Source organism: Nelusetta ayraudi, unplaced genomic scaffold (assembly GCF_046127955.1).
Source record: "Nelusetta ayraudi isolate G7.1 ecotype Tasmania unplaced genomic scaffold, CSIRO-AGI_Nayr_v1 ptg000048l, whole genome shotgun sequence".
NCBI lineage: Eukaryota > Metazoa > Chordata > Actinopteri > Tetraodontiformes > Monacanthidae > Nelusetta > Nelusetta ayraudi.
In genome coordinates this window covers 5,602,909-5,629,632 of record NW_027466098.1, presented here as the reverse complement: position 1 = coordinate 5,629,632, position 26,724 = coordinate 5,602,909, and the positions used below count along the sequence as shown (strand labels likewise).

Sequence of the window (26,724 nt, the reverse complement as noted above, 5' to 3'; positions counted from 1 at the left end):
ACAAACAAAATTAATCAGTAGCGCATTTCATATTTATACTTAAAAAAAAAACAAAACGCCTTTGAAACATTAAAAGCACTTCACTGTTGCATCCATGCACGTACTGAGTGCCTTACCTTCACTTAGTGAGGCGTGTATGGGGGGAGATACCAGTGGGACAAACGTCTCCAAGTCAAAGCGGCCGGTCCTGGACTGGGCTTTCAGCAGCCAGTACCGCTTCTCCAAGTCTATGATGTCCGTCTCCTCCACTTCAGGGAAAAAAATTAAACAAAACTGTGTTATTCAGAAAAACAAGAAAAAAATCTGGGGAGGCTACACAGTTTACACAGTTTGACTCAATTTATTTCCACTTATTTACCATGACTTAGAAGAAAATCAGACCTCACTACACAACGAAGAGTTACTGCAACTGCAACTGGAGTTGATACTCAAGACTCCGTAGTATAAGACCACATCAGGAAAAATTTCAATGCAATGCTATTCACCCTTTGACCCACTAGGGCTGGGCACCGAACTTTGACACATTTGTGTCAAACTCAAATGTTCTAATCACATCGAACATTGAAAAATCCATCATCTTTTTGTGCCAAGTTCCGTTTGCGAGCCAACAGTCATTCGGCATCCGCGTGTCAAGATTTAAAGTCGATGGCTACTTGCTTTAAACATTACAGAGGTGCGAACTAAAGGCAAGACAAACGTATATTTATGTTACAGTGAAACTTGGCATCGTGCGTGTAGCTCCGCTCCATTAAAGGCGGACCAAAGTTTACAGGTTGCAAAGACGCAACATTTGTGCCAAGTATGCACAAAGGACGGGAATACAACAAACTTAATTTGGAGGAAATCCTGAATTGGCCCGCCAGTAAAATGGAAAATTGGAGTTTTGTGCTGTAACAGCAGTGAGTGAAATGCCGGCCAATATTTGGAGGGTCCTCCTGTTTGTTACTCAATACCAATCGAACTTTCCTTAAAATGCAGGAGGCCTATTATAACCTTACAAGATTTTGTGGATGCAAGTCATGACAGTCTAAATTATAACACAGACAGACACATATGTGTATATTTAGCTTTTTGAAAAAATATGAGACCCCCTTAAATTTTGCTTTGAGGCTTTCGCGGGATCTCACGGGATAATCTGAACCCCCCCCCCCCAAAAAAAGAAATTCCACAGCATTCCGCACACTGTGTAACAGCAATGTATTTTTGTTGTTCTATCAAAACCAAGGTATCAAAATTGACATTGTACCAACATTTTCTACTTGCTATCCTATCCGCAACTTATAATGAAGTTTCAGTATAACCACTTCCAGACAAACGAACAGCATATCGGAGCAGTGCTCAATCAAAGCGAGTGCTGGGCAGAACAATAGTGGAAGTTAATGTTGCAATTGCAGGAGAACGATCAAGAAACGTCTTGTCAATGCGAAGGCTCTGTGTCGTGCGAGGAGCAAAAACGGCAAAACCAAAACAATCCCAAGTGTGACACCCTGCTTACGTAACGACTGTGACTGGTCAAGTGCCACCGACCGCGCTCGACATGAAGTGTTGTCACACAACAGGACAGATATAGTGATGGGCACCTCTGCCAGGGGTCAGTGAACCAGCCTCCCTCTTTCAACAAACTAATCCACGGCTTAGCGTAATAGGATTCAGCCGCTAGCCAGCCAGCTAGCTAGCCAGCTAGCCCCTTGGCACGGAGCCAATGCACATGACAGGTGTCAAAACAGAGACACCCAACCTAATTGCAGCTGCTTCCCAGTGACTAAAAGGGGACCGTGGCTTCTCAGTCGGGCCGTGAAAACAACCTTCCGAGTCAGAAGGCGACGATGACGAGTGAGAGTGACACGCTGGAGCACGGATCGCCTGCCTGGACTGACGCCTGATTCCTGGTAGTCCAGGGGAGAACACCTGCACCGGACACGTTTCGCTTGACAGGGGGAGCGTTCGATTGGAGCTTTTACTGCGAAAAGGATCAGATGTTTTAACTAAAAGGGAGCAGTGGGTTCAAAATCAATGATTTAGAGCAAGAGGACGACTAGATGGCGATTGCATAGAGAAAATAACGTGAAGCAAATAAATAATTTACACTGAAAACTGAGGCAGGAAGCCAGTTCTGAAGCAGGGGAGGGGAGGGTTGACTACCTTTCAGTCCCAGAGCTCAGCTGGAGACTGCCAAGTCAACAATAAAGGGAAGCCACCCCCCCCCCCCCCAACAAAATAACTGCGAGAAAAAGCACAAGGTCACATGGAAGCTTTTTTGAAAACTTCAGCCCTTGTGTGCGAGATTGAAGAAAGTAATAAATGCGTGTATAGGCTGAACATCCTTCACGGTGGCTGCACTATGGTCTGACTGATAATCTATAAAACTCATTATGTGGATAGCCTCCATTTACCTCAGGTTAGTTCCCCTCCACTGTATGAGGCCGCCTCTGTGTCGTTCTCATATCTTTGTAATAAGGATGGATTTAACAGACTTTAAAGCTCCACTTGCTGTTTATTTTGCCAAAAGCTAAGATTTTAAATCCATTAGTGGTAAATGAGCTGAAGACTTTCACTGCGGCCGGGTACAGGAGCCAAGCGGGACGCTGGGTTCATGTGATCTTGAGCCGTTTCTTCACAGACATGATGGACTTCCCAAGTCGGGTTTTACTTATTTTCCAAAAATAAGTAATTTATCAAAAATCTTTGAATTGCGTTGTCAGTTAGCTTTTTACTTTTTGCACACTAGCCAAATGAAATTACATTATTAATAAAGAACATTTCAGCTTGGATAAGTGAAGCCATAAATTAAAAATCTTGGAATTAAACGCTAAATTAAACTGTGAAAGCAGATCTTTCTCTCTCAAAACTATGGAAGAACAGAAGCCTAACAGATCCAATGAGGACTGTTCAACAGCCTTATCTGTGCATATACCATGTAGTATACATAGTGCCCCACTCCCTGGCAGGTGCCGCGTCTCGCCTCGTACCCACCTAGTGGTGCAACTCTCTCCGAGTGGCAGCAGAGATACCATACCATTATCCAGGGAACATCCTTGGTGAGTAGCTGCCCCAGCCAGCGCGTAGCATCGCAAACGGTCCTACAAACCTGCTACATGCCCAAACCGTCCTGTCCTCATTCCTGGCCGATTCCCTGCTCTAGTCCAGACGGTGAAAACTGCGATAGCATCAGGCGCTAGCCGGCTAGCAGTGAAGTGCTAAGCTTTGCCATGAGTCAAGTGTTAACCCCCGCCGGTTCTGTGAAGAGTCAAGAACCAAGAGTGCGCAAGTCACTCTCTCGGAGACGCGCTGAGTTAAGAGGATAAGCTGGGAGCAGGCAGATTAAAGGCAGCGTCCAGGTTCTCCTAATAAAACACATTTTTCCCCCACCTCTTTTTAATCCGACTCATAATATCCAGTGAAAGTACTGAATTACGACCACTTTTTTTTTAATTGTTCATGCATGAATGTCGTGAAATATACTGATGAGTTCTGTGAATTAAAAAATAAAATGTGTGTGATGTTTTGCTACATGCAAATGAGTGTAATTTAATAATCTCAATATGAATTAGCTCCCATCCTCAACATTCCTGGGATTTACCTCAAATGTACAAATCTAAAAAAAAAAAAAATAGAGATCTATTTTGTAAGTGTAATTGATGGAAATTTTTTAAACATTCATGCTACAGTGATGCCATACCACAGAAATAGAACATTTAATGTATTGAAACAAAAGCCAGCAACAGTGGTGGGTAAAGAAAAATGCCAATGTGTCAGTAGCTTGTCATGTGATCATTCTGTTAGTCATCGTCTTGGTGTTTTTGTGTCAAAATGTGAACAGCATGGTGAAGAAGACTGTTTAAATACAAACTGTCGTTGAGCCAGAAAATTCAGTGACTGATTCATGAACATGAAAACAGTCTGCTGAGGAGGTAGATGGCTGTAATTCAAACCTTAGAAAAAAAACAACACAAATGAAGCACCTCTTATTTCCTTTTGATGATCACTGGTGTTGCCTTAAAGAAAACTTCAAAAGAATTTTTTAAAAACCCGACAACTAGCGTGTAAGAAGTTGCACACTCAGGGTTCTCGAGAAACCTATCAGGTGCACTCTAAGGACCGCAACTTGAGCCAGCAGGTACCATGCTTCTATAATTATCTGCAATATTTTCCCCTTCGGAGCCATATTCTGCTCTGGTTGAAACTGTTAGGACTGCATCCCAGAGCAATAAACGTCCTGTGAAGAAGAGCACTTCAGCGGCAGGATAGGCCACCACACGTCTCACAAACAAGGTGAGCAAAATGTGTGAAATGTGTAGCCCTTTCTAAATCGTGTGTGTGTGTGTGTGTGTGTGTGTGTGTGTGTGTTAATGGTATGGTGGGGTTGGGCTTAAGATAATAGGAGAGGAAATGGATCCAGAAGAAGGCAGCAGTGGAAGTGATGAGAGACAGCGGTGAAGGACAGATGGGATACTGAAGAAGAAAAGCATGTGAATGATTCAGGGTGATAAGTCGGGCCTATGAGTCATTTCCCAGGGTCCCCCCCCAACCCCCCCTGCTGCCACTGATGGGGATGAAAAAAATACACAACAAAGCAGTGCAATGACCTCGCCGACAACTGTTCTGAGCCGTTTATGGCATTTCCTGAGACATCCACACTGGAGAACGCAGTGTGGTGGACGAAGCTGCAGGACGCTGCTTCCTATCCCCAGGATTTGAGACTAAAGAAGTACAGCAGCAGTGCCTCTGCATTTCAAGAGTTAGGGCAACAAATAATTTGCAAACTGAACACTTTCTCCACTTTTTTTTTTTAACCTGGTGACTCAGCAGCGAGATGCTCATTTAGGCAGGAACGACCTCAGCGGCCCAACAGCAGCGAGACTCGGCTCGTCTTTGGAAGAGAAGCAATATTTTCTATTGCTGTGACAGCCTCAGGCCAAACATTTTTTGATAGGATGGAAGCGGCATTCCTCGAGTGCTTATGTAGAAAAGCAAGAGGACTTAAAATTTAAAAAAAAAAAGTAATCACTCTGGCAAATGAGTACAATTCCAAAAGGCAGTGTCTGAACTCAGGGGGTCTCGTTGGAAATTAGCATAAAACGCTGTGTTTTCACTGCAGTGCCGGATTTAATAGCCAGTTTTCTCATCACTTTACAGTCAGACGAGTCCATCTGCTGAACTAGCGGAGGCAAGTAAATAATTAAATAAAGATCTCATCCATTTTTAAATGACGGACACCTTGGCTTAAATGGTTTATTGAATGGATGTGCAAAAATAAATGATTACGTCTGATGTTGTACTGTTGCACAGAATATCAATGCAATGTGACCGAGTAGCATCACATCTGTGGTTCAACATAACAGCACTCTCTGGGTCCAGATTACTTGATTGTTATTAATTACTTCTATCTATCTAGTTGATGTTTTTCAGTAGTTTTAACAAAAAAAAAAACACAGCTCTGAGTTGTCAGTTTGACGGTCTGTCTAGTTTGCCATTTTTTCAGTGTCATCAACTGAGTTTTTCAAACATATTACTATCAACAAAATGTTTTATATCAGATTGTAGGATACCGGCAAGTGTGAGCAAATGTACTGGTTCATTACACCAATAAATCAAACAGTGATTGAGGGAAAAACATCCAAAAAGGAAGAACTGATGAGGCTGATAGCATTTTTGATGAGCTAATTTCCAATAAAAATAATTTATGCAATTCAATTATTGTTGAAAGATTCATGAGAGGGTGAAACAGCAGACATGAGAACCACTGATAGAAAAAAATAAGGGAAAAAGTGTTGCAAAAATAAAAGCCTGTGAACTTACAGTGTGTGACTCCAGCCAGCGTCTGGTAGAAGGTGGGCGTGTCGCTGTCGTCGGTGAGCGTGACACACACGCCTCCGGACAGGAGCCATCTGGACAGCGTGAAGGCCTCCTTATTCTGGAGCAGCCACGTCCTGAAGCGCTCGTAGTTCACTTTGTCGCCCTGCCAGGACGCACAGGAGACGCACACAGGGATCACTGCTGGAGGTCCTGCAGAGCACTGAGTAATTTTGAATCTCGTAATCGCAGCCCCTCGGTGTCTGTGGGATTTTTTTTTTGCGGCTGAAAAATAAACTGACGGGCTGAGTCACAAAGGCCGGATTTCTCTTGATTTGTTTTGCATTAATGAATATTAAAACACCGACTCTAGCAAGTCTCCACACATCAACTGGACAGTTTCTCTTGTTTGACGAACTGTAGTTACACAGTGATTCATTTCATTGCGTTATCTCCCTTAAAGTGTCTCAGAACAATGGCTTTCTTTTTCCTTAAGTGCGTGAATAACACCTCTGCAACAGCTGAAAGCAAAGTTAGCGATATGAGCCGAACAAGAGAGTGTGCAACTGCGAGGTGGGGGTTTGCTTTAAAAAAAAAAAAAAAAAGAATAAAAATTCCGTATTGTGATTCTAACCAGGCTAAAATTAAGTTGAAAGAGGGGTTATCTGAGTGTTGCAAGAGTTTGTGTAAGTGGAAACGCAGGAATGCGCCGCTGGCTGACCTCGCTGAAGCACTTCTTCAGGGAGGTTGGGATTTCTCCATCCAGGACCTGCAGAACCGCCTCGATGTCTTCCCTGGCGGCGTATCCGCCCAGATCGCTGGCGAAGAGACTAAAGAGGTCTGTGGGCGGACGGACAGAAAGACAAGACAGACACCACAGACGCTCAGCTTTAAATCACAGAAATGCAGGTATCCGTCGTGGGAGCTGCGGGGAGGAGAAAACCAGGACTGCATCATCGGTGGTGGATGAGACGACCTCAACGTGGCAACCGGGCAGCGGGAGAGAGACGACGAGGTCAAAGTACGGGCAGAGGGGAAATGTGCGCATGAGAAAAAAACATCGCCTCCAAGTTCCAATATGAAAAAAAGTCTTTCCCAAGGGATAAACTGAGCTCTGTGTTTGCAGCCCGTTTATTTTTTATTGACGTTTGCAGGTTCTAATTTGTTTATTTTCAACAATGTGACATCCTAATGACTGAGGCATCAAACTGTATATCCATCCATCCATCCATCCATCCATCCATCCATCCATCCATCCATCCACCCACCATCTATCTATCTGTCTCTAACACCTGTATTAATAATATGCCTGCTGGACTGTGTGGGTTCATAAATATTTACTTAAGACTTTTTGATAAATACTTAAACGTGAGGACATTTACTTGAAAAACAGAAAAAACAAAGCCTTCAGCTTTTGTCGTCTTAGGGTGAAGAATTTCCAGCTGTTGCTCATCTGGAAACTTTTTTTTTTTTTTTTTTTTTTTTAATTCCTTTCCCCGGGAAGTGATATAAACGATCCCGCTTGCCTCACATTTGAATGCATTTGTCAACATGCCTGCAGACAGAGTTGGTGGTCTTGGCTGGAACTCTACCTGGTCAGCTTGTCCACTTCCAGCTTGATCTACTACAGTGTGATTATGAAGCATGTTACACTTTCCTGGATCCATGTTATATGCTGATAACTTAACAGCAATTCACTCTTTGCTTGGGCTTTATCTGCTCTGACTTCAACAAGGGCAGGAATGCATCAGAGCCGCTTGCCAAAAGTGAGATGCTTTTTTCACGGACAGCGAACGCTGCTGAAAAATGTCACTGACGCATTTGTAAGGATTTGATTACGAAGTCCCTGCTCGCTGTGAACAGTTGCACGCAAGCGCAGCCACGTGCCAGTTGCGCTCAGTCAATGTGCAAAAGCAAAGGAAAAAAGCAGAGTTGCTTTATTGATACAAGACCTTCTGTGTTTAAGTAGCTACAGGTTCTATGTTTTGTCTGCATCTGTAAGTTTCAAGGGCATGTGCAAAATGTGCCCGTAATAAACACAGAGCGACATTGGAGCAGTGCTCCCTGGAGAAGTGAGTACTGGTAGATGGAGGTAAACTCCATAAATTCACATTAGCCTGCGCGACACAACTGCACGGCAACGGCTCTCACTGTGTCTATAGCAGGCAAACTACTGCCCGGTGGAACATATGCTAAACTTTATAAACCAGCCCAACGAACTTGAAGAAATTACATTAATAGCAAGTAATAAATTAGCTGCATTTCATCCATTTTTTCTGTGTTTTAAAGAGTCATTTCAGTACTGAGCTGTATACTGTGGGGCTTCAAAGACAGATTATTTTGTTGTTCATTAAAATTAAAGCACATGTTTTCTCTCCAATGAGGCGGATCACCAAAAGACTCCGTCCATCTGCTCCTGCTCTGGGCCCTCTGTCAAATTTGAAACCCCACCGTGGCCCCACAAGTCAAAGAGTTTGCCCACCCCCGGGTCTATATAGCAGTTTTCAAAGACGTGCACGAGCAACTTACACTTGGCCTTTTCTTCATCACGTCCTCGGGTCAACAGTACCAGACCCACAATCAGGTTGTTGAAGTGAAGCCCTTTAGTCGAGCCTCCGAATGAGGAGTAGATCACCTGGAATGAGAAGCAGAGAGGGCAGCGTGAGGACCGCAGCTTGCAATGTCTCGCTCTGACGGCGCCGCCGCCGACGACACAATCGGCACGCTGGCGGAAGTCCTTCTTTATTTGCGGACGACGGCACGCGAGCGACGAAACAAGAGATTCACGAGTCTTGAACCAGTGAGTCGGACCGCGGCGTCGGTTCGCTTCCGCGGATTTAATTTGGCGTGGTAAAAAAAAAAAAAAAAATCGCTCCTGCTAACGCCAGACCACAAAGGAGCAGCGGTGCAGTCGGTCCAATTATACGAGTCCCGATATGAAGCAACGTGCCTGCGCCATTTTCCAGACATCATTCGCGTGGGAGCAGCAGAACGGTGGGCAGACTGGCACACGAGGCACTGGGTGTCAATTAAGAGGATTACCGTCTTTCCGACCAACCTACCACACCCAAAGGATCATTTGCAACCTGCAGTCATACACAGTAGAAAGTAGAATTATAAGAGCGGGGTGAAAATAGAGATCAGAAAAATTCAAGAAATGATGCAAATGAAGTGAAGTGCACAAAGCCTCCCGAATAGCGTGAACTAAAAAAAATAAGCAGCAGCTTTAATGCTCAACGAAGGGTGTTCAATTCCATTCAAGAGAGATTCCATGAACACTTTAATTGGCGCGATGACGAGACCATTTCGCAGCATAGGTTCCAATTAAACTGACATCCAGGTGGAACACCTTCCCCCAGCACAGCACCACTGTGCAGGCTAGATTTCGACTGCAGTCTTCTTAGCACTACGTCTGGTATCATTGAAAAATCCCCACAAGCCTTCATCCGGCTTTAAACCGGGAGCATGTCAGTTTTTCCCCTCTGAGTGAAGTCTTTACAAACAAAGATATCTCCCTTGCATAGAACTTAGCATGAAGAACTCTGCATTAGTATATGCCAAAAAAAAAGAAAATTACATTTTTTTTTTTTCAGGTAAGAACAACTGGAAGTTGAAACGGCTGCCGAAACTGGGCTGATCAAATCCCACTGGAGTTTGCTGAGGGGAAGCAAAGCCGTGGTCCAGGCGAAAATAAAAATGATGCATTTATCCTCATTAGGGCAAAGTAATTTCAAAAAGCCTCGAAATCGGCTCAGGACTTTGTCGAGCGCTAAGCTGCCTTTAAGTGATAAGAAATTGCCGCGTCTCCCGGAGCGCGGAGCTTAGCGCAGACTCTCGCTGAGCCAAAACACATCACAGGTATCAGTTGCTGCTTCCGAGTCGTGAAGGTGGGGCTGCTGATACGGCTGCTACCATCCATGAGTGTAAACAACCGTTTTAACCAAAAGTACACAAATAAACAGCTCGACCAAAACCTCACCGCCCCGTGCGACATGCAACGCTTAGCCGTTTTATCTTTGTGTAGAAGCGATCGTCCCGTCGTCGTTCTCAGCTGCTCGACGCAACCAGAGTTGTACTGCAACGCTGCGGAAGCCTATGACGCTCAGCACTTTCGAGATTTTCGAGACTGAGCCGTGAGAACAACACCAGTAGACGCACCACACAGTGCACCAGCTTGCTTGTGGTTTTATTTTTTGCAAAATTTGCCACGCTTACGACATCCTCACCACCCATGCGAACCACGGAGGGGAAGTTGCTTCGTCATGTAAACGAACCAAGGTGCAAGAGGCGACGGTCAAACTGACTTGCTTTAGCAACCGACTGGTTCATCGTTACATGTTTGAAAGGTTTGTGTGTACGTGTCAAATCCTTGACTTGTTGACAGCTACACACTCGCTGCAGTCGTCGTGGATCCCCTGCAACGTCCACAACAATTCCGCACAACCGGTGCCAACTCACAGTCAGCATTTTCAACACCAAGAAGGAATCATAATTACTCCTTTGCGAAAACAGAAAGGTCAATGTGAGTTTGCTTGGTCAGGTGTCAAAGACTGTTTCTGAAAAATTAAGACGGCACTGTTGCATTTTAATGGGTCTTTTTTACAACTTCAATTACATCGCAGCAAACCATCTAAGCAATTTAAAGGTCCAGTGTGTAACATTTTTAAGCTTCCTTTAACACTGGAATTCCTTGGAAATATGCTGACGAAAGATGGCAGCTAACTTGGAGCAAATCCCTTGCTCTATGTATTATTCTTATATATAAGAACCTGCACCTGCACCTGCACCTGCACCTGCTGCAGCGCCAGCAGTTGAAACTGTCAGGTATTTTTTTTTTAAATTTAATTTGGTGTATCAACCCTGTTACTAGTACAGTATGAATAAGAACGGTTCTAAGGATAGGAAAACAAAATTATTTTTAATGTACTGCGAATATACACTTTTATTAATGTATTTATGGGCAGTATATGAAGCTTTTACCAATATAAAAATCATGAATCAAGTCAAATTTTACACAGTGAACCTTAAAGTGGCTCGCGGGCGTTAAAAGCCAAAGATTTTTGGACGAGGAGCTGCACGGCAGAGGGCGCAACTCCCGCTGCAGATGCAAATCCACACGCGCAGAGTCGAACCAAGTCAAGCAAGCAAATGCGAGTGGAGGAGCCCCGTGAAACACTGCGATTCCTGCTTCTTGTCACACGCAGTCTGTCCTCCACTTCGCTCAGAGCACGCCTGAAAGGGCCAAGAGCACTCTTTCACGACACGGTAACTCGTGTGCCACTTAAAGGGACGATCTGTTGGTAGAATACGTGCCAGGGAATTCAACCGCTGCAAAACGCCGGTGCTCAACTTGACTTACGTCAGGTCCATCTGTACAACCACGGCAGTATTTCAATCACGTTCACGAAACTATTCAGTGGGACCGGAGTGTGTCTTGAGTGTTGTATTACTTGCGGCATTGTAACAAAGGGTCAAATTTGTATTAAATCACAAGGGCGTGACTTTGACATTATGGTATGTTTCGGTTGAAAGATTCTTGTGTTGCTGAGCTCTCAGCATCTCGCATGACCGGCTCTGATGCTCTTATTTTACATGAAGGATGATCTTTTTTTTTTTTTTTACCGTCAACCAATTAGAACATCAAAATCAATTAACAGCGTAGGCGGAATGGTTAAATATAACTTTGCACAGCTGCTAGTGCCTGGGATAGTTGAGACGTTGAAATAGATTGACTCTACTATCCACGAAGATTGTGTTTTCTAGACCTCCAGTGCTAATGTGTTTTTGATTAAGACGAAATGAACAGACATTTCTTTTCAGATAATGAGTCATGTGCGGTCGCTCAGAAAAGGGTTGCAATGAGGATCTAAAATAGATATGTAACCATTAAGTAAATGCACAAACTGTTGAGAATCTGTCCCTTCTCCTTGAACTGCCCAGAGTCTTAATCTTCTTTTCAATCTTATGTTCTTTATCATCATTCCCATTTAATGCTGCAACAGTGAATTTAAATGGATGGCTCGCATTCCTAACGTCACTTTTAGCCGTAGGTTTTTGCTGGATGGAATGTAATAAAAACGAGGTTATATTGTTCAACTTTTGCTGAACTTTCACTACTTTCCCTGCATGTGTGTGTGTGTACGTTAATGCAGTGGACTGTCATATTTTTTTTTGCTAAAAACGGTAGACTACTTGACACTTTAACTTCAATAAGCAGTAAATGAGTAGGTTTTTTTTTAAGGTTCTGTAAAAGTTTTGTTGATGATTTGCTCATTTAAATCAATGTGCGACTCTGCATTGAGGTCCCTTTTTTTTTTTTTTTTACATAACATTATTATTTTTCTTACAAAATTGAGTTTGCGTAACATTTAATCAAAATACATATTTTCTTTTTTTCCCAGACAATAATTTCAAAACACAATGAAACTAATGTAGTGACAGCAGTAAGCAGATCGGGGTGGGAAGTGCACAAGTGTAGCCATAGTGCTACACTTGTGGTAAGCAACTGGACTCAACTGTACAACGAAGCTATATGCTAAATTTGGATGTGCTCTATGGTCGAGATAATGAAAACACAATGCCATATGACAAAGCTCATGCAAAGTCATGATGGTGAAGTGCAATTTTGGAACTTAGATCTTCTGTTCTGGGTTTTAAGCCTGTGTCATCACAGGAGTCATACGCACGCTACGGACAGAAGAAGCAGAATTTATAGATGTATTAGCAATCATCTTAGACCAGTTGCAATAGTTACATTATGTCTCCCAGTTATCGTTGAAATTTAGTCACGAGTTACATTTGTTTGGTGCGATAAAAGATGGGTGAAAAACATTTTATTCTAACTCCATAAAATCAGTTATGTTTATGGTAGAAAAAAAGTATTTCCATCCTCATATTTCACTATTTCCAGTGATCTTCCACCAAACAGCAAACTCCCTTTAGCATTAAAACCCTTTCTTTATCAAACCAAAACAAGTTCAGCGTCATCAATAGCAGCTACAGCATTATCTTACTTCTTATTGATCGTACAGATTATATAAAGCAGTCAATTATGTTCATGATTGTTTTCAATTACTGAGACTTTTGACTATGTACGAAATCACTATGAATCGTAACCTACTGTTCGTAAATGATGTTTTCTAATGTTTTGTTTATTTAACAAATGAGCACTACAATCTAATTTTAAAAATATAAATAAAATGCTATTTTTAACAATCCCCCTAAAGAATAAACAACTTAAGGACCTTGCGCGTTCCTCAACCACAAGGTTCTTTAATCCAAACATAAATCCAAGGAGGTTGATAACACTGGAAAGCGGGGGTGGAGACAAGGTCAGCGAGAGGAAGTGAGGGAGAGACATACAAAGACACAGAGTATCAATCTGAGTGCAATTTATTAAATTCTGGATAGTGCCCACAGAAGTAGCAGATAGGGAAAAACACTCTGAGTGGATACCATTTTAGATATTGTTAAATAATGAGTTATGGCCAACAGTTTACACTTAAAATCGATCCCCTCCTGCCTGACAAGCCTGCCTCCCCCGGTGAGGCAGAGATAGAACACGGCAACAACGTAGCGCTTATGATGCTGGTCATTGGACTTTTGAATTATATAATGTCGCAGCACAGAGCTGGACTTTGACCCGGTAGAGTCTGTAAAATCTTATCAGTTCTATGCAGAATCCGTCTTCTCAGCCACTTCATGTTGACGATACTAATTTACATTTCTCTTATAAAGACGTAAATGTGGCAGCAAAGGCTGCCTGATAATGACCAACTGTCCTCGATGTCTCTGGAGATGAGGAAGGAAAGCGTGCGATTTGTAAATGGACAAGCTGTGAAGTAATTGGCTACAAATGCAGCATATGCTAACTGTTAATGTTTCATCGCAACGTAAATTCGTGATTACCGACGAAACGTTTTTGGGAAAGTTCACAAGGAGAGAGGTAACTGCGAGTTTTTACTCGCTGTGTGCTACGTGATGAGGAAGTCCAACAGCGACAATAAAAAAGCAAACGCAATATGCTAATCTACGTCTTTTACGGCTCTTCCTTTGACTGCAAGGCACAGAAGCTAAGATCAGCGCACTCCCTTCGTAATGTTATGGGCCCGAGACACCCCAAGCATAATTTAGAGAAACACTGGGGAGCCATGTTGCAATTTAAGTGCGCCGCTTGTGCCTTAAAGCTTTCGCTGTGCATGGAAAACAAGAGGACTGCGACGCTGGAGGAAGTCGACAATCAGAGACTGCTGGTCGTTTGAGCGTCAACGTTGTTGGGCGCCACACGACCAACAATATGTGAAGGCAGGACATTCTGGAGGAGGTTTTACGATGGCTGAGATGGACGCTCCAGTTATAGTGTGTTGTGCGTTTGCTACGCCTTGTTCCAGCTGTTTGCAGGCGCTTTGCGATTTCGTCAGCTGCTGACTTTTGCGTTGAATTTTATCGCATTTTGGTCAACTTTAAAATATGCATACGTACACAACCAGTCAAAACCTGTCACACCTTCTCATGCAATGTTTTGTTTATCTTGCTACACTGCGGATACTGTTGATACTGAAGACACAAATATATGAGCAACATATAACGTGTTTGCGTTATTTTACACTTTGACTGTTTCCTACATAATTCCATGTGTTCATACGTAGTTTTGATGCCTTCAATGGAGAACTGCAATGTCAATAGTTATGAGAATGAAAGAAAATAGATCAAATTCATCGGGTGTGTCCAAACTTTTGTCTGGTAGTGTATATTAAATGTAGCAAATGCATCGTCTCAGCCAAACCTGCAGCAAAAAATGCCTCAGGTGAAGTTTTGGAGTTCTCCTCCAGTGGCACTGTGAGATGGGTCAAGCACAGCCGTGAAGAAATGTTTTTTTTTTTTGGACACCCTCAACATTTCACTCAATTCTGATTAATTTTACTAAAATATTTGGCAGATAATGTTTCAAAAGATTTGGCTGCATAAGAGGCACACAAACTAACAAAAAATATGTCGTCGTTTATTGTTAATAAGACAAAAATAAATCTCGATTCTTTTGGACTCTTGTACTCTGGATGTGTTGCAAGGGGACGTCATCTTGTTGAAACATCCAGTTCTGAGGTGGACCAAACAGTCCAGTAAGCATGTGGGTCAATGTTGGTGACTGCACTAAAAAAAAAACTGCACTTGAGAGACTTGAGACTGATTCTTAGCAAAAAATACAGTGCAACACAAAGGCAAAAGTCCCAATTCCACCCCCCCCCACCGCTGAATTAGCATTCAGTGGCACACAATATAAATTGTGGCTTACCTCAGCAACTTTATGGGGAACTCCATCACCCAGCACTTCCCTGTAGAAGCACTGCTGGGTCATGTAACAGGTGGGGCCGCTGGTTCGCTTGAAGGCATCTTTCAGCCGCTTCAGCTCCACATCGGTAACTAGAGGGAAACAGAAAAAGGGATGTGACAATGATCAACACTGATGGGATTTTGACCGATCAATCTCTCAATGAATGCACTGAACACATGGGCGGGGAAAAAAATCATATTAAACCTGAATCCAGGTCAAAATTCCAGAAAAACATTTGAATCAACACTGTTTCTGGTCATGGGATACTAAATAACATTGTAAAAAAAAATCTTTAACAATGGTGAACTTCTTGAAATAAATAACTTTTGGATCTCACACGCCCAAGGGTAATTAAAAAGCCAATCATTGATGTTGACCGTAAACCACAGCTTGTCAGTGAGCTATTAGGCCGTCATCGAGGTCCCACTGCAAGCGCAGCAACATGAAGCGACGTCACAAACAAATATTTGGACAACAAAGTTCCGTGCTTCGATCCGTAAGACTAACTAAAATAGTTCACTTCACAGTGGTGAGGTGGCCAGACAGACCGACAGCGTCGTGGGAAAGCGTCCCGATTACTGTCAACCGACTGAGCGCGCTTGATCTGAAAGTTCAACTTTGTGTCTGCAGGGAAATATCAATAGAACTGACACCAAAAAGGTCGAACGCAACATTGTTTTCATTTATCAAATATGATAAATCTAAAGGATACATTATATTGCTGTTATATTGTTGTTGTTGTTGTTTTTAGTGCCGATTCCCTTGTGATTCATTTCAGTGTACGAGAACAAGTTACATCATAGTGGCCCTTGATCTGTGAGACGGGGAGTGCAAGATCATGATTTAACCGCCACTATCTGCAGCGGCTGAAGAGATAAGACCGCCAACAGGATGTGTGTTTTTTTTCAGCTTCCCGCAAGGACGCAGAATTGTTGTGGGAAACTGCTGTCACGACGGCAGCATTTAGTTACAAGCACAGCACTGTGTTGTTCGGCAACAAGGCGAGAGTTACGGGTGACACGAGCAGGTGACACACACAGCACTGCAAATCAAGAGTAAACCTGTCAAAGGCAAACCTCTCGACAATGGCCATAAGTCTGTCAGCTAGCGAGAAAATGGAAAAGACCAAAATGCAATTGAAATGAAAATAAATATGTAATGTGTGTTGATCTACATCTTAAATTGCTTTTTTTTTTTTTTTTTAATTAGGCTTAGAAATTAAAATAATACATACATTTAATAACAGACCGCTGCAGTAGTGTTTTGTCATAAAAGAAATAAAGGAGGGAGCACACGGCTACAGAGTGAACATATTTCAGCTTTGTTAGCGCTGGAGGGCCAACGTAAAAAACATGAATCTGCTCACAGCTCAATTTGCATGATTTCATTTCCATACTGAACTGGGAACGGCACTTCTGCAGTAATTTGATGCCTGCTGTGAGGCTTTGGCGATTACACTTCAACGAAGCGGCATCGGCCGCAATGGCTTCGCCTAGGAGGCTGCTCGACGCCAACTGATCGCTTCTACAGTTTTGTGATTCATAGTGAACGAAACTTTTGAACTTTTCAGTGTTCAGATAAGTAAAGAAATAAAAATGGGAGGAAATGAAAAACTAAAGATATCAGGATTGAGGCCGCACATATTTACAAGCCAACAAACTCATAATGATTTAAACTAATTACAAACTTCTTAATTGATAACTTCTTCCTCATAGTGATCTTGATATCTTAATCTTGATCTTAATCTTGATCTTTTTAATTGCATTTTGTTTTAAAACACGTTCAAGTCATGATTATTTTTGGACTACCAGGTTTCAAAATCTTATCATCCACCTGTAGGGGGCAATAAAGTCCATTTAGGCTTTGGTTAGTTGAAAAGACATCCTGCTGACAGACACAATCATCACACAATCATGACGGATCAAACTTTTTTTGATATGATGCAGTTCCAAAACAATACTTTTTTTTTTTTAAACCAGATGTTTTAAAACAAATTTGTAAAATATCAAAAAGACGTTACTGTACAAAACATATCTTCCATTTTAGTGGGGATCGAAACTCAGGATTTTCGCCAAATCATGTTTTTTGTATTCCTGGCCGCTATACATCCTTGGCGCAAATGTTGCCCTTTTGCTTTATTTTGATCCAGTTGAAGCAGAGCCACACTTTACACTTCTTTGGCATGATGCAGAATTCACTATAACGTAAACAAAAGTTTGCAAGTGTCTTCAGTTCAAGTCTAAGCAACTTTAGACTGGGACACACGAATGCCAAATGATCACTGGCTCGCGGACGCAAAGATTGACTTTCCTGGCTACCAGAATTTGGCACCAAAAGATGATTCATTTTTTTCGATATTAGATTGGATCGGAGCATTTCGGTCGGCGCCAGAAATGTACCAAAGTTCAGTAGCCAGTTGTATCAACAACACACTCCTGACATGGGGAAGCATAAAGGAGGGCCATCCAGAGCACCAAGGTTGTTGTTCCGGAGCCTTGTTTGAGGCCTTGGGTTCACAGCGTTCCCTCCGCGCCCACATCAGACACGCACTGACTGGGCGCCACGCTCAGGTTCCTCGCAGGCGGGTGATGTGACAGAATCACACGACAGACTCGCTTGACGTGGGTGGTTCGGTCAGATGGGGAGGTTTGATCCTAAAATATAGAGGTACACACTGGAGTGGGTCTCTGTGAATGCTTTTTTTTTTTTTTTTTTTTTTTCACTTTTTAAAATAACCTCAAATCTGTTCTGCATGGCCGCACGTCTCCACACTTGTAAACATAACAACTATGTCGGCCGTGTGGCGATTCTACGAAAGACGAATGCAGAACCGCAGGGAAATGCAAGGTCTGCAAACCAATGGTTTCAGGTGGCGGGAGCAAGAGATCGTCCTTTAACACAACTGATTATATTTTCGTCATCTCAAGAAACACGGAGCGGAATACAAGGAACACAGCACTGCTACCGAATGAAAAGCTGGTTTGAAAAGTTAGTTGTGTTAGCCATGAGCTGCTACACTGACAAGTTTATTTTTGCTTTGGTGGTTCACTGTAACTGAAGTTACTGATTCATTTCATTTACTGAGTTAAGACTGCCACTTTGAAAATGAATGTACCTACTTGATAAGTTACATTTACATAATATATATATTTTTTTTTAGTTTATTTATATATGGCTCGTCCTTTCACTGGGCAGTGTTAAACTAGAGCTGCTACATTGTTTACAAGTTTATTTTGTATCAGTGGTTTATTGTAACAGAAGTTACTGATTCAGTGAAGCTGCCATTATCTTTAGAAAGTCTACATTGTATCTACTAAGCAAAGAGAGAAGTCATCAATAAGATACGAAGGTGTGCTCACTGTGTTCTTCAATTTGCAAAACAAACAAAAAGGTGAGGAAAAGCAACGCGTGGATTGATCACTGAAGCCAACGGTCCAATGTATTTTGCAACGCACCAAGAGAAAAGTCTGAATCCAATGGATTCACTTTATTCAAGGTAAGAAAAAAGATCGTATCAGGAAAAAAAAAAAAAAAAAAAAAAATCGGGATTGGCAATTACTCATCATTAGAAAATCTGGAACGGGTCGGGACCAAAAAAAATGTGATGGGGACATCCCTATAGTTGCGATGACAGACATTCATCTGCAACTTAATGAAAAAAAAAAAAACGGTTCGGCTAATTAGGAATTTGAGGATACGAAGCGCACACCGCACAGGCACTGATCACAAGCCTTTAGCGAACCTCATGGAGCAGCCAATCATTGATGAGCGCTGTGCACGCTCCTGAAGGGGCGAATAGAGCACCCTTGTGTGTCATGCTGCGTTCACAAGACATGGAGCAGAAAATCTTCAGTGGAGACGCGGCGCAGTCACATCAGTCGCTCCCTGCTACCGTTTCCTTCTCCGACAATGGCCCTGTGATAAGAATCTTAGAACTAACACTCTCCCGGCAAGCAAAAAGGGGTTTTGAAGCCGTTTCGGACTAAAATTATCATGCTTGCGACCTCTCTGGGCCTTAGCACTCTAAAAATATTCTTGGAAGAACTATTTTTGATCTGTTAGAGACTGAATAATCATCAGCATTAGACACACTCCCCCACTATTAATATTTATTTTTTGACAACAGCTGAGCCTGACAGAAAAACATATTTTCTCAGGCACAAAACATTGTGACATTTATGCGACGGTTCTAGCGAGGCGTGATTGGACAAGAGGTGTTCTAATCACTTCATCCACTTCAAATCGTCCGCCGGCGAACCTGACAAGGTTACCCAGAGGGGATTCTTGCATAATTAACACTACAGAGCCCATCGGATATTTTTGTGCGGTTCACTGAGCTTGCATTGCTCTCTGATCACTATGCATGACACTGTAATGCTTTAATGTTGGTGTTCAAGACGTGACTTGAACACGTCTCAACTTTAGACTCAAGTCTCTAAAGAGTCCAAAAGGAAACTTATCAGACATGTGCAGCCACACTGCGTTCAGCATCGACTTCCACTGCTGTGTCTAAATGACCAATAGTGATTCCATAGTCACAATGCAAAATATAACAGTAGGTTAGCTTGACACAACTGTTTGTGTTAGCAAAGGAAAGCACTCAACTATGAAACTTTTTGAAGATGTGAGTATGCAACCCCAACTACGAAATTCAGAACTGTTGTTAATAAAAAAAAAAATTAAAAAATAATAATAAAATTTATATAGCGCTTCTTTGGACACTGCCCCCCAAAGTCCGATGCATGGTTGCGGGTGATGGGTGAGAGGAGGTTTGAGTCAGCAGAGCGGAGGTGACGGGTGGGACAGTGTTGTTGGTGGAGGGGCCAGGTCATGGAGGGACTTGCAGGTGAGGAGGAGTTTGAACTGGATGCGTTGTTGAACAGGGAGCCAGTGGAGCTGTTTGTTGGGAGGATGGGGGTGATGTGCTCCCTGGAGCGGGGGTGTGAGTGAGGAGGCGGGCAGCACAGTTCTGGATGTATTGTCATTTTTGTGGACGAGTGGAGGGAAGACTTTTACAATAATCAAGCCTGGAGGTTATGAAGGCATGAATTAGTATTGCAGCTGTGGTTGTGGGAGAGTGCGGGACGGAGACGTAAAATGTTGCGGAGGTGAAAGAAGGATGTGATTCATGTGTGATTGGGATGACAGGGTGGGGTCCTTTATAACGCCTAGGTTGCGTACAGAGGGGAGGGGAGATTTGGGTCCCATGATGAGGAGTTCTGTTTTATTTTTATTAAAGGTATGATATTTGGAGACTTTGAGTAGAGACCTCAATATCAAGTGGTTACGTTTTACACTGCAGCGTTCACCCTCTCATCCTGCCTCTCCTGGGTTTGTCAGTGAACTACGGTGGCCTTAGAAGACAAACCTGGATACCTGGGCCATCTTCTTCTTTGTCGGCTTATTTGAGGACGCGAGCAGTCACCCTAACAACAAAACACGCCATCAGGCAAGCTTGATTGTCCACACCGGGCTTCCTTAGAAACAGGACGGTGCAAGATGGCAGCTAACTGGCAGCAAGACCCTTGCGATATGTATATTCATATATAAATAAGAGCAATTCTATGAGTAGGAAAAATTGTTCTATTTTTTTTTTAATTGTACTGTGACTATACACTAAGATCAATGTATTTATGGGCAGTATATTAAGCTTTTGCCAATATGAAAATCATATATCAGGCCAAATTTTACACACTGGAAGACATTCATGTATTTATACTTGTATGTGTATAAAGATATGAAGCTGAATATAGTTCCTCAATGTTCAACAGGGGAAGAATCCTGGCTGTGCCCACATTGTTTCGTGACAGGCAGGTGCGAAAACAGTTCCGCCTCTTCCCCACGTGGACACAAGCTCACTCAGAAGTAACAAGTGCTGCTCTGCACACATCTCGCCCTCGCCGTCCTCTACAGCAGTGCTTTTCAACCTTTTTGGATTTTTTGTTTTTACACAGAAAAAAATCCATGGTACACCACCTACTAAAACATTTAGAAATTATAACATAGTCTCTTAATTTATACTCACTCAGTGTGAAACTTTGGGCCGTTTAGATGCACACAAAGCTGGGAGGAATTGAGGGAAAATAGGCGACATTTCTCTTAAAGCACAGTCACTCCACAATTAAGTGAAATTGGATAATTTTCAGCGCACCTGACATTATCTGCCAGTACACCAGTGTGCTGTGGCAAAGCTGTTGAAAAACACTGCTTTACAGAAATGTTGCTGCTGGCATGCCAAGACGTTATTCTCTTCTCTTCTCTCGAATGTAGACTAATGGCCTGCATTCCTTTGCTGGGTCACTGTAATTTCTGTTTGGAAAAATATTTTTGGTGAAGGTCAGGTTATTTTAGATGCATCTTCAATTACTGCAACAACATTTTTTTTTTTTTCATAAAAAATAGTTCCTTCATTGCAGTCAGGAAACCTTGTAATACATGGACGTCTGTTTGTTGTTGCGATCAATTCTGCTAGTGTTCCGTTAAGGGATCACAGCACATACAGCAATTTCTGGTCAACGCGTCAATTTTTCTGGAAACCCTTTTTTATTTTTTTGAAGAGGACAATGCACATAATTAACTTCCTGTCAATGTGCCAGTGTTAGCCAGAGGTGTCATTTTCAACCGCAGTCCTCCGGCCTGATGTTAAAAACCATTATTTACATAGTTATAGATTGTTACAGATGATAGATTGATCAATCCCAGTGACACCCTGGCCAGTTATGAATAGAGACCATTTGGTTAGCTGAGCACTATAGACAACACGAGACAGTATTTGCTCATCTTTAGTTCAAGTAAGCAGTGATTTCACAGGGTGAATAGGCCCCTGCTATTGTGGACAACTTGTGGCTTTTTGATGTTAAACTGGAGGACATTACTGCAATCCACACTGTATGATGGATGTAGCATGGGATGTGATCTCATCTTTGAATTACAAACTGGTGCTGGCTTGGAGAACCACTTATCGAGCCAATGCGTGAATCCCAAATGGGTTGTCCTGATTTTCATCCTTTTGACAAAGGCAAAGTGAAAGCTGCAGACAAGCGGAGTTTTTGGCAGCTTTCACAAAAACAGAGCTTTGCTAAAATAAATTCATTAAAAAAAAAATCGTAGGATCAGTCTGCTTTAAATGCAACAGGAGGTGTTCATAACTGAGGGAACCTCACTCTCATTCCAAATGCTTCCGTTTGCTCTTTCCTGGATAGAAATGCAGAGGAACTCCAATAGATTTTGAAACTGTTCACTCTTATATATCAAATTACGCTGATTTTATTTTATTTTTTTGGTAAAATTAAAAAAGTTATTTTAGAGGCACTCGTTCCACTGTCGATCTTCGAGGAAACTCAATGACATCAAGGCAAAATTGAATACATTTGAACAGCTACTTGTGGTTGGCAATCTTTACCTTTCTTTCTTTTATTTATTGGTCCCCTGTGGGTTTCTGGTGTGAAACGAAAGCTAAATTCAAAAGCAGGAGCTATGCATTAGCGATGACAGAAATATCAAGTTCCACTTGTCTTGGTTACAAATAGTACAACAAGATAATAGCAGAACTGTTTGCGTAGATAAGTCGAGATGGTAAACAAAGCGGCGTACACTGCAGAGAACAGTGGGCATTGTTGATGCTGTGTGATGCAATGGGGGTATTCTTGGACACAGAGCTACATTAACAGCAAAGCTTTCAATTCAGTGTGTGCTTGTGTGTGTGTGTGTGTGTGTGTTGTCCTGATACGGCTTCAATGCATCTGCACGCAGGCAAATTTGTGTGCAGGCAAACAGGTCACGCTACAGCAACGAAATAAGGGCAGGGGCTTTGGTGTGCTGCTAAATAACTATTAGATAGACCTGTCAGCTATTTCCCCAACTACTAGAAGGCAGCACAAAGGATATAGGGAGAGGGGCTGAGAGAGCATTTAAGTGGAAATGGACAAACTCCAGCTCTCCTGCATTAAGTTTGCACGTGGTCCATTTTTAGCACTGGGGTGACCTGAGATCGACCGGTCCGGAGCTGTGTTTCTGAATCGTTCTGCAGCTCTGATTTCAAATGCGGTGGAATAATACGAGAGTGACCTCACGCGGCTTTGTGGTCATGCACTTAAAATATCGGCCCTCGCATTACATTGACTGCCATTCTTTTTGAATTGATCTCGAAGTGCAGCCCTCACCAGGTGTTCCAAATGTATTCACCCTCACAGGTAGCATTTTCAGAAATGTTCCACTTCCCTAATTCAGTTTAGAGGGACCAAGGCCGTTCTCGTTCTTTGCTGTGGTGATGGACAGGCTGACGGACAAGGCTAGACAGGAACCACCATTGACTTTGATATTAGCAGATTCATAGAGCAGGCAGGGCTGGAGGAAAACACTAGCAATGAGGGTGTGTCCCTAGGTGGAGCGGAATGAAGCTGCCTTAAGACCGAACAGGCGTGCGAATGTGAGGTCGCAGAGAGCAGAGGCGAGGGAGGTGGACTTGGTGGTCAACGGTCCAGAGCGACGAAGGGAGCGTTTGCAAGCAGGCTGGAATGGGTGGAGGCAAGTGTCAGGTGCAGTAAATAAGAGTGAGCGCGAATGAAAGGAGAGGTTGTGTGTGCCGTGTGTTTTCAGGGGCACTGAGGAAACGACGAGAGGCGGAACTAGAGGTAGCAGAGCTTCAAATGTTGACCTTCTCTTTAGCACAGACAAGGATGGATAGGATCAGGAGTCTGGACATGGACAGAGGAGGGGAGGGTCAGTGAAGGCATCTGTGGCAACCCCTGAACAGAACAGTCCAAGAAAATGAAGACGGACTATGAGTGATCTCCCCTCTAATGCTGAACTATACTGTTGCCGACGAGACAGAGACACCCCGAGTGGGTTGTGCTGTCAACACCGGGGGCATCTGGGACAACATACAAAACATTCTGAATAAAAAGCAATGATTGCTTCACAGAAAGACTGAAAGCAAAACAAATTTTGCTTTTGACTTCTAGAGCCAATGACGAGTCGAGAGTGCGTGGTAAAATCCCCTCGAGGCTGGAAAGTCCACTGACTACGGGGAAAGTCACACCAACACCAATCCTTTAAACATGTGAACATCAAAAGCTAAACATTCACACCTGCCAGTTTGTGACAGTAGCGACTGCAGCACATCCGCGGACACCACACTCAACAGTTTCATATGCTGATTGCAAAAATCCAGAACCAGAATATTCCAGACTCCAAATCACAGTGTGATGCGACGGCATGTGTATGTCCTGCCATGGGTTTTCTCGCAAAGCGCCGACTCCCCATTAGTCGAGTGATGCATCAGCTATACAAACACGACATCAAGTCTGGTCTTAAAAGTTATTACAACAGGTGTTACCATTTAATAATGTCGTGGTACAAATCCTAAAGGTTATAAAAAACAGACTTCAGCTCTTCAGCATGTCTTTTGGCGCTACTGGCACGCCATCAAACACACAAAGGAGGCGTTTGGATTTTGCTAGCTAGTGTTAGCAGTGAGCGGCCGGCCAATCACAAGGGAGGGGACTATTCATTTTGGAGGGCCAAAATGAATTCACTGCATCTAGAACTGGCCAGACCAAGGTCCCATTAAATCAATGTTCTCAGATCAACACTGCAGTAGAGTGAAGGTTAAATAACAAACATGACAAGCATAAGAATAAATAAAAGAATGTGATATCACCGGAAACCAGCTTACGTTTCCCTTTTTGGATACAAATGACTGGATTCTCACTTGTACGTACGTCGTATTCAGAAAATGATCAGAACAAGAAAGCTGGCTGGTAACCATGATAATAGAGCTAATAAAAGGTATTGAAAGTGTCACTGCAGTCTGCTTAACAGCACAGTCAAGTCAAACCAGCTACTGCTCTGAATAATGGAAACTGAATTAATCCGTTTCCAGTTCATCGCTCTCATTCGGCACAAGTCGTTAAGAGAAAAAGGCATTGCCTCAATTGTCTTTCTTGACTTCTTTTTATTTTCTGCAAGTTTCTGGCCTAAAACACCAGTGCAAGAACAAATGTTCCTTTTGTTTAAGGGAAACGGAGCTGGAGGCAATCATGGACTACCGTCAGGTCCAGGGTTTGATCTGGCCAATGACTAAAGTCAAGTGCAATGTTTGTAAGTCCCTATCAAATGTGTTGACAAGGTGACTGCAGCGATATGGCACCTACAAAGTGAGACTTGAAAGTAGATTTAAAGGCATGGAATGTTCACTGCTGGAGACCGGCGGCAGGAGCTCAACACTGAAGATGTCCCGCCTGCCTACCTGCCTGCATGGAGCAAGCAAAAAGGCCTCCTGTGGATTTTAAATCTAGTCACTTGCCAGAAACAGGAGTGAGGCGTAGAGAGTGGATGTGGGCGGACCACCAACTGTTGATTGCGCCGTTTTGCAGCAAGTGGGTCTTCCTTATAATTTGAGAACTGCCGATGAAACGGAACAATTTGTTTTTTTGAACAGGGGACGTCGTGCGAGAGGACCGATCTCCACGCCTGAGCAGACAGCAGCGAACTCTGCGTGGTTTACTGTAATCATGCAGAAGAGACAGCACACACACACACACGCACACACACACACACACACACACACACACACACACACACACACACACACACACACACACACACACACACACACACACACACACTCTGTCTGTCATCTATGCTCATACCAAAAGGCGTAGTTAAGACTGTGTGCTCATGACTTGTACCCATTGCGGAACCAGTCCGGGAACACCAGCTGGTTGAGGGGCGTGTCCCCAGTCAGTCGAGCCAATCAATACATCTTAGCTTCTTTAAAAAGAAAAGCATGCAAATATTTATGTTGACCTACGCAATTCAGTTAAAAAGGATCCAGATAAAACTAGAAGACATTAGATATTCTCTTCCACGTTCAAAAAGAACATTGTGGATAGCGTGGGGACCCTTCCTAAAATCATTGCAGATCAGGTGATGCAGTACTTGACTGCTTAACACAACTTCACTGTTCGTTCCGTTTTGCTTTTCTTTGTTCTTCTTCTTGAGTTATTAGGCAGGCTCTGGATGTCATAATACACTGGCAGTGACGAGGGGTGGGATGGCAGGAGGGAGGTGGTAGGTTACATTTGTTCTGAGTTACCTGGATTACAACTTGTTCTACTTACATTACTCCTTTGACAGATACTGGTATACCAGTAGAAATGTTCCCTTTTTTCATTATGACTTTGATATAATGACATTGCCCTTTCTTCTTGTGATGTGTGTGAGGTGTGTATATCCTTTGCATATACAAGGATATATCCTGCCACAAGTTCACCTTTGTAATGACCTGTTGACTGCATTGTTTTTCATCATCTGAGAACAAAAATCTTCGATAAGAATATTTGGATGCAAAAAAAAAAATTGTCGGCAGCAATATGTATGTATTTTAGACCAACAGACTTAAACAGGCTTGTGAGTTACCGCTGGACTAAAAATACACCCCTGGAATACAGCGAAACGCCATGCAAAATGTGCGGCCATCTAAATGACAGCCTGCCTCATGTTTCCATGGCGACCGAGGGCCTCTGTGTCTAATCTGCATCCACGAAACCGGTGAGCCGGGGCCAATTCAAAGCAGAGGTCCGTCACCTCTGCTGACT

General features: G+C 42.9%; 1 protein-coding gene across 2 annotated transcripts in view; it reads right to left on the bottom strand.

Annotated features, from left to right (window-relative positions):
* The window catches only part of usp32 (ubiquitin specific peptidase 32), a 57,143-nt gene that overhangs the window by 25,338 nt on the left and 5,081 nt on the right, over positions 1 to 26,724 (bottom strand). For both annotated transcript variants that reach the window (XM_076035862.1, XM_076035863.1), the window contains exons 2-6: positions 15,086 to 15,213; positions 8,323 to 8,428; positions 6,515 to 6,633; positions 5,800 to 5,959; positions 117 to 248 (exon numbers count right to left, since the gene is read on the bottom strand). In XM_076035862.1, coding sequence (XP_075891977.1) covers positions 117 to 248; positions 5,800 to 5,959; positions 6,515 to 6,633; positions 8,323 to 8,428; positions 15,086 to 15,213 — 645 coding nt within the window. The remainder of the gene's footprint in view (positions 1 to 116; positions 249 to 5,799; positions 5,960 to 6,514; positions 6,634 to 8,322; positions 8,429 to 15,085; positions 15,214 to 26,724) is intronic.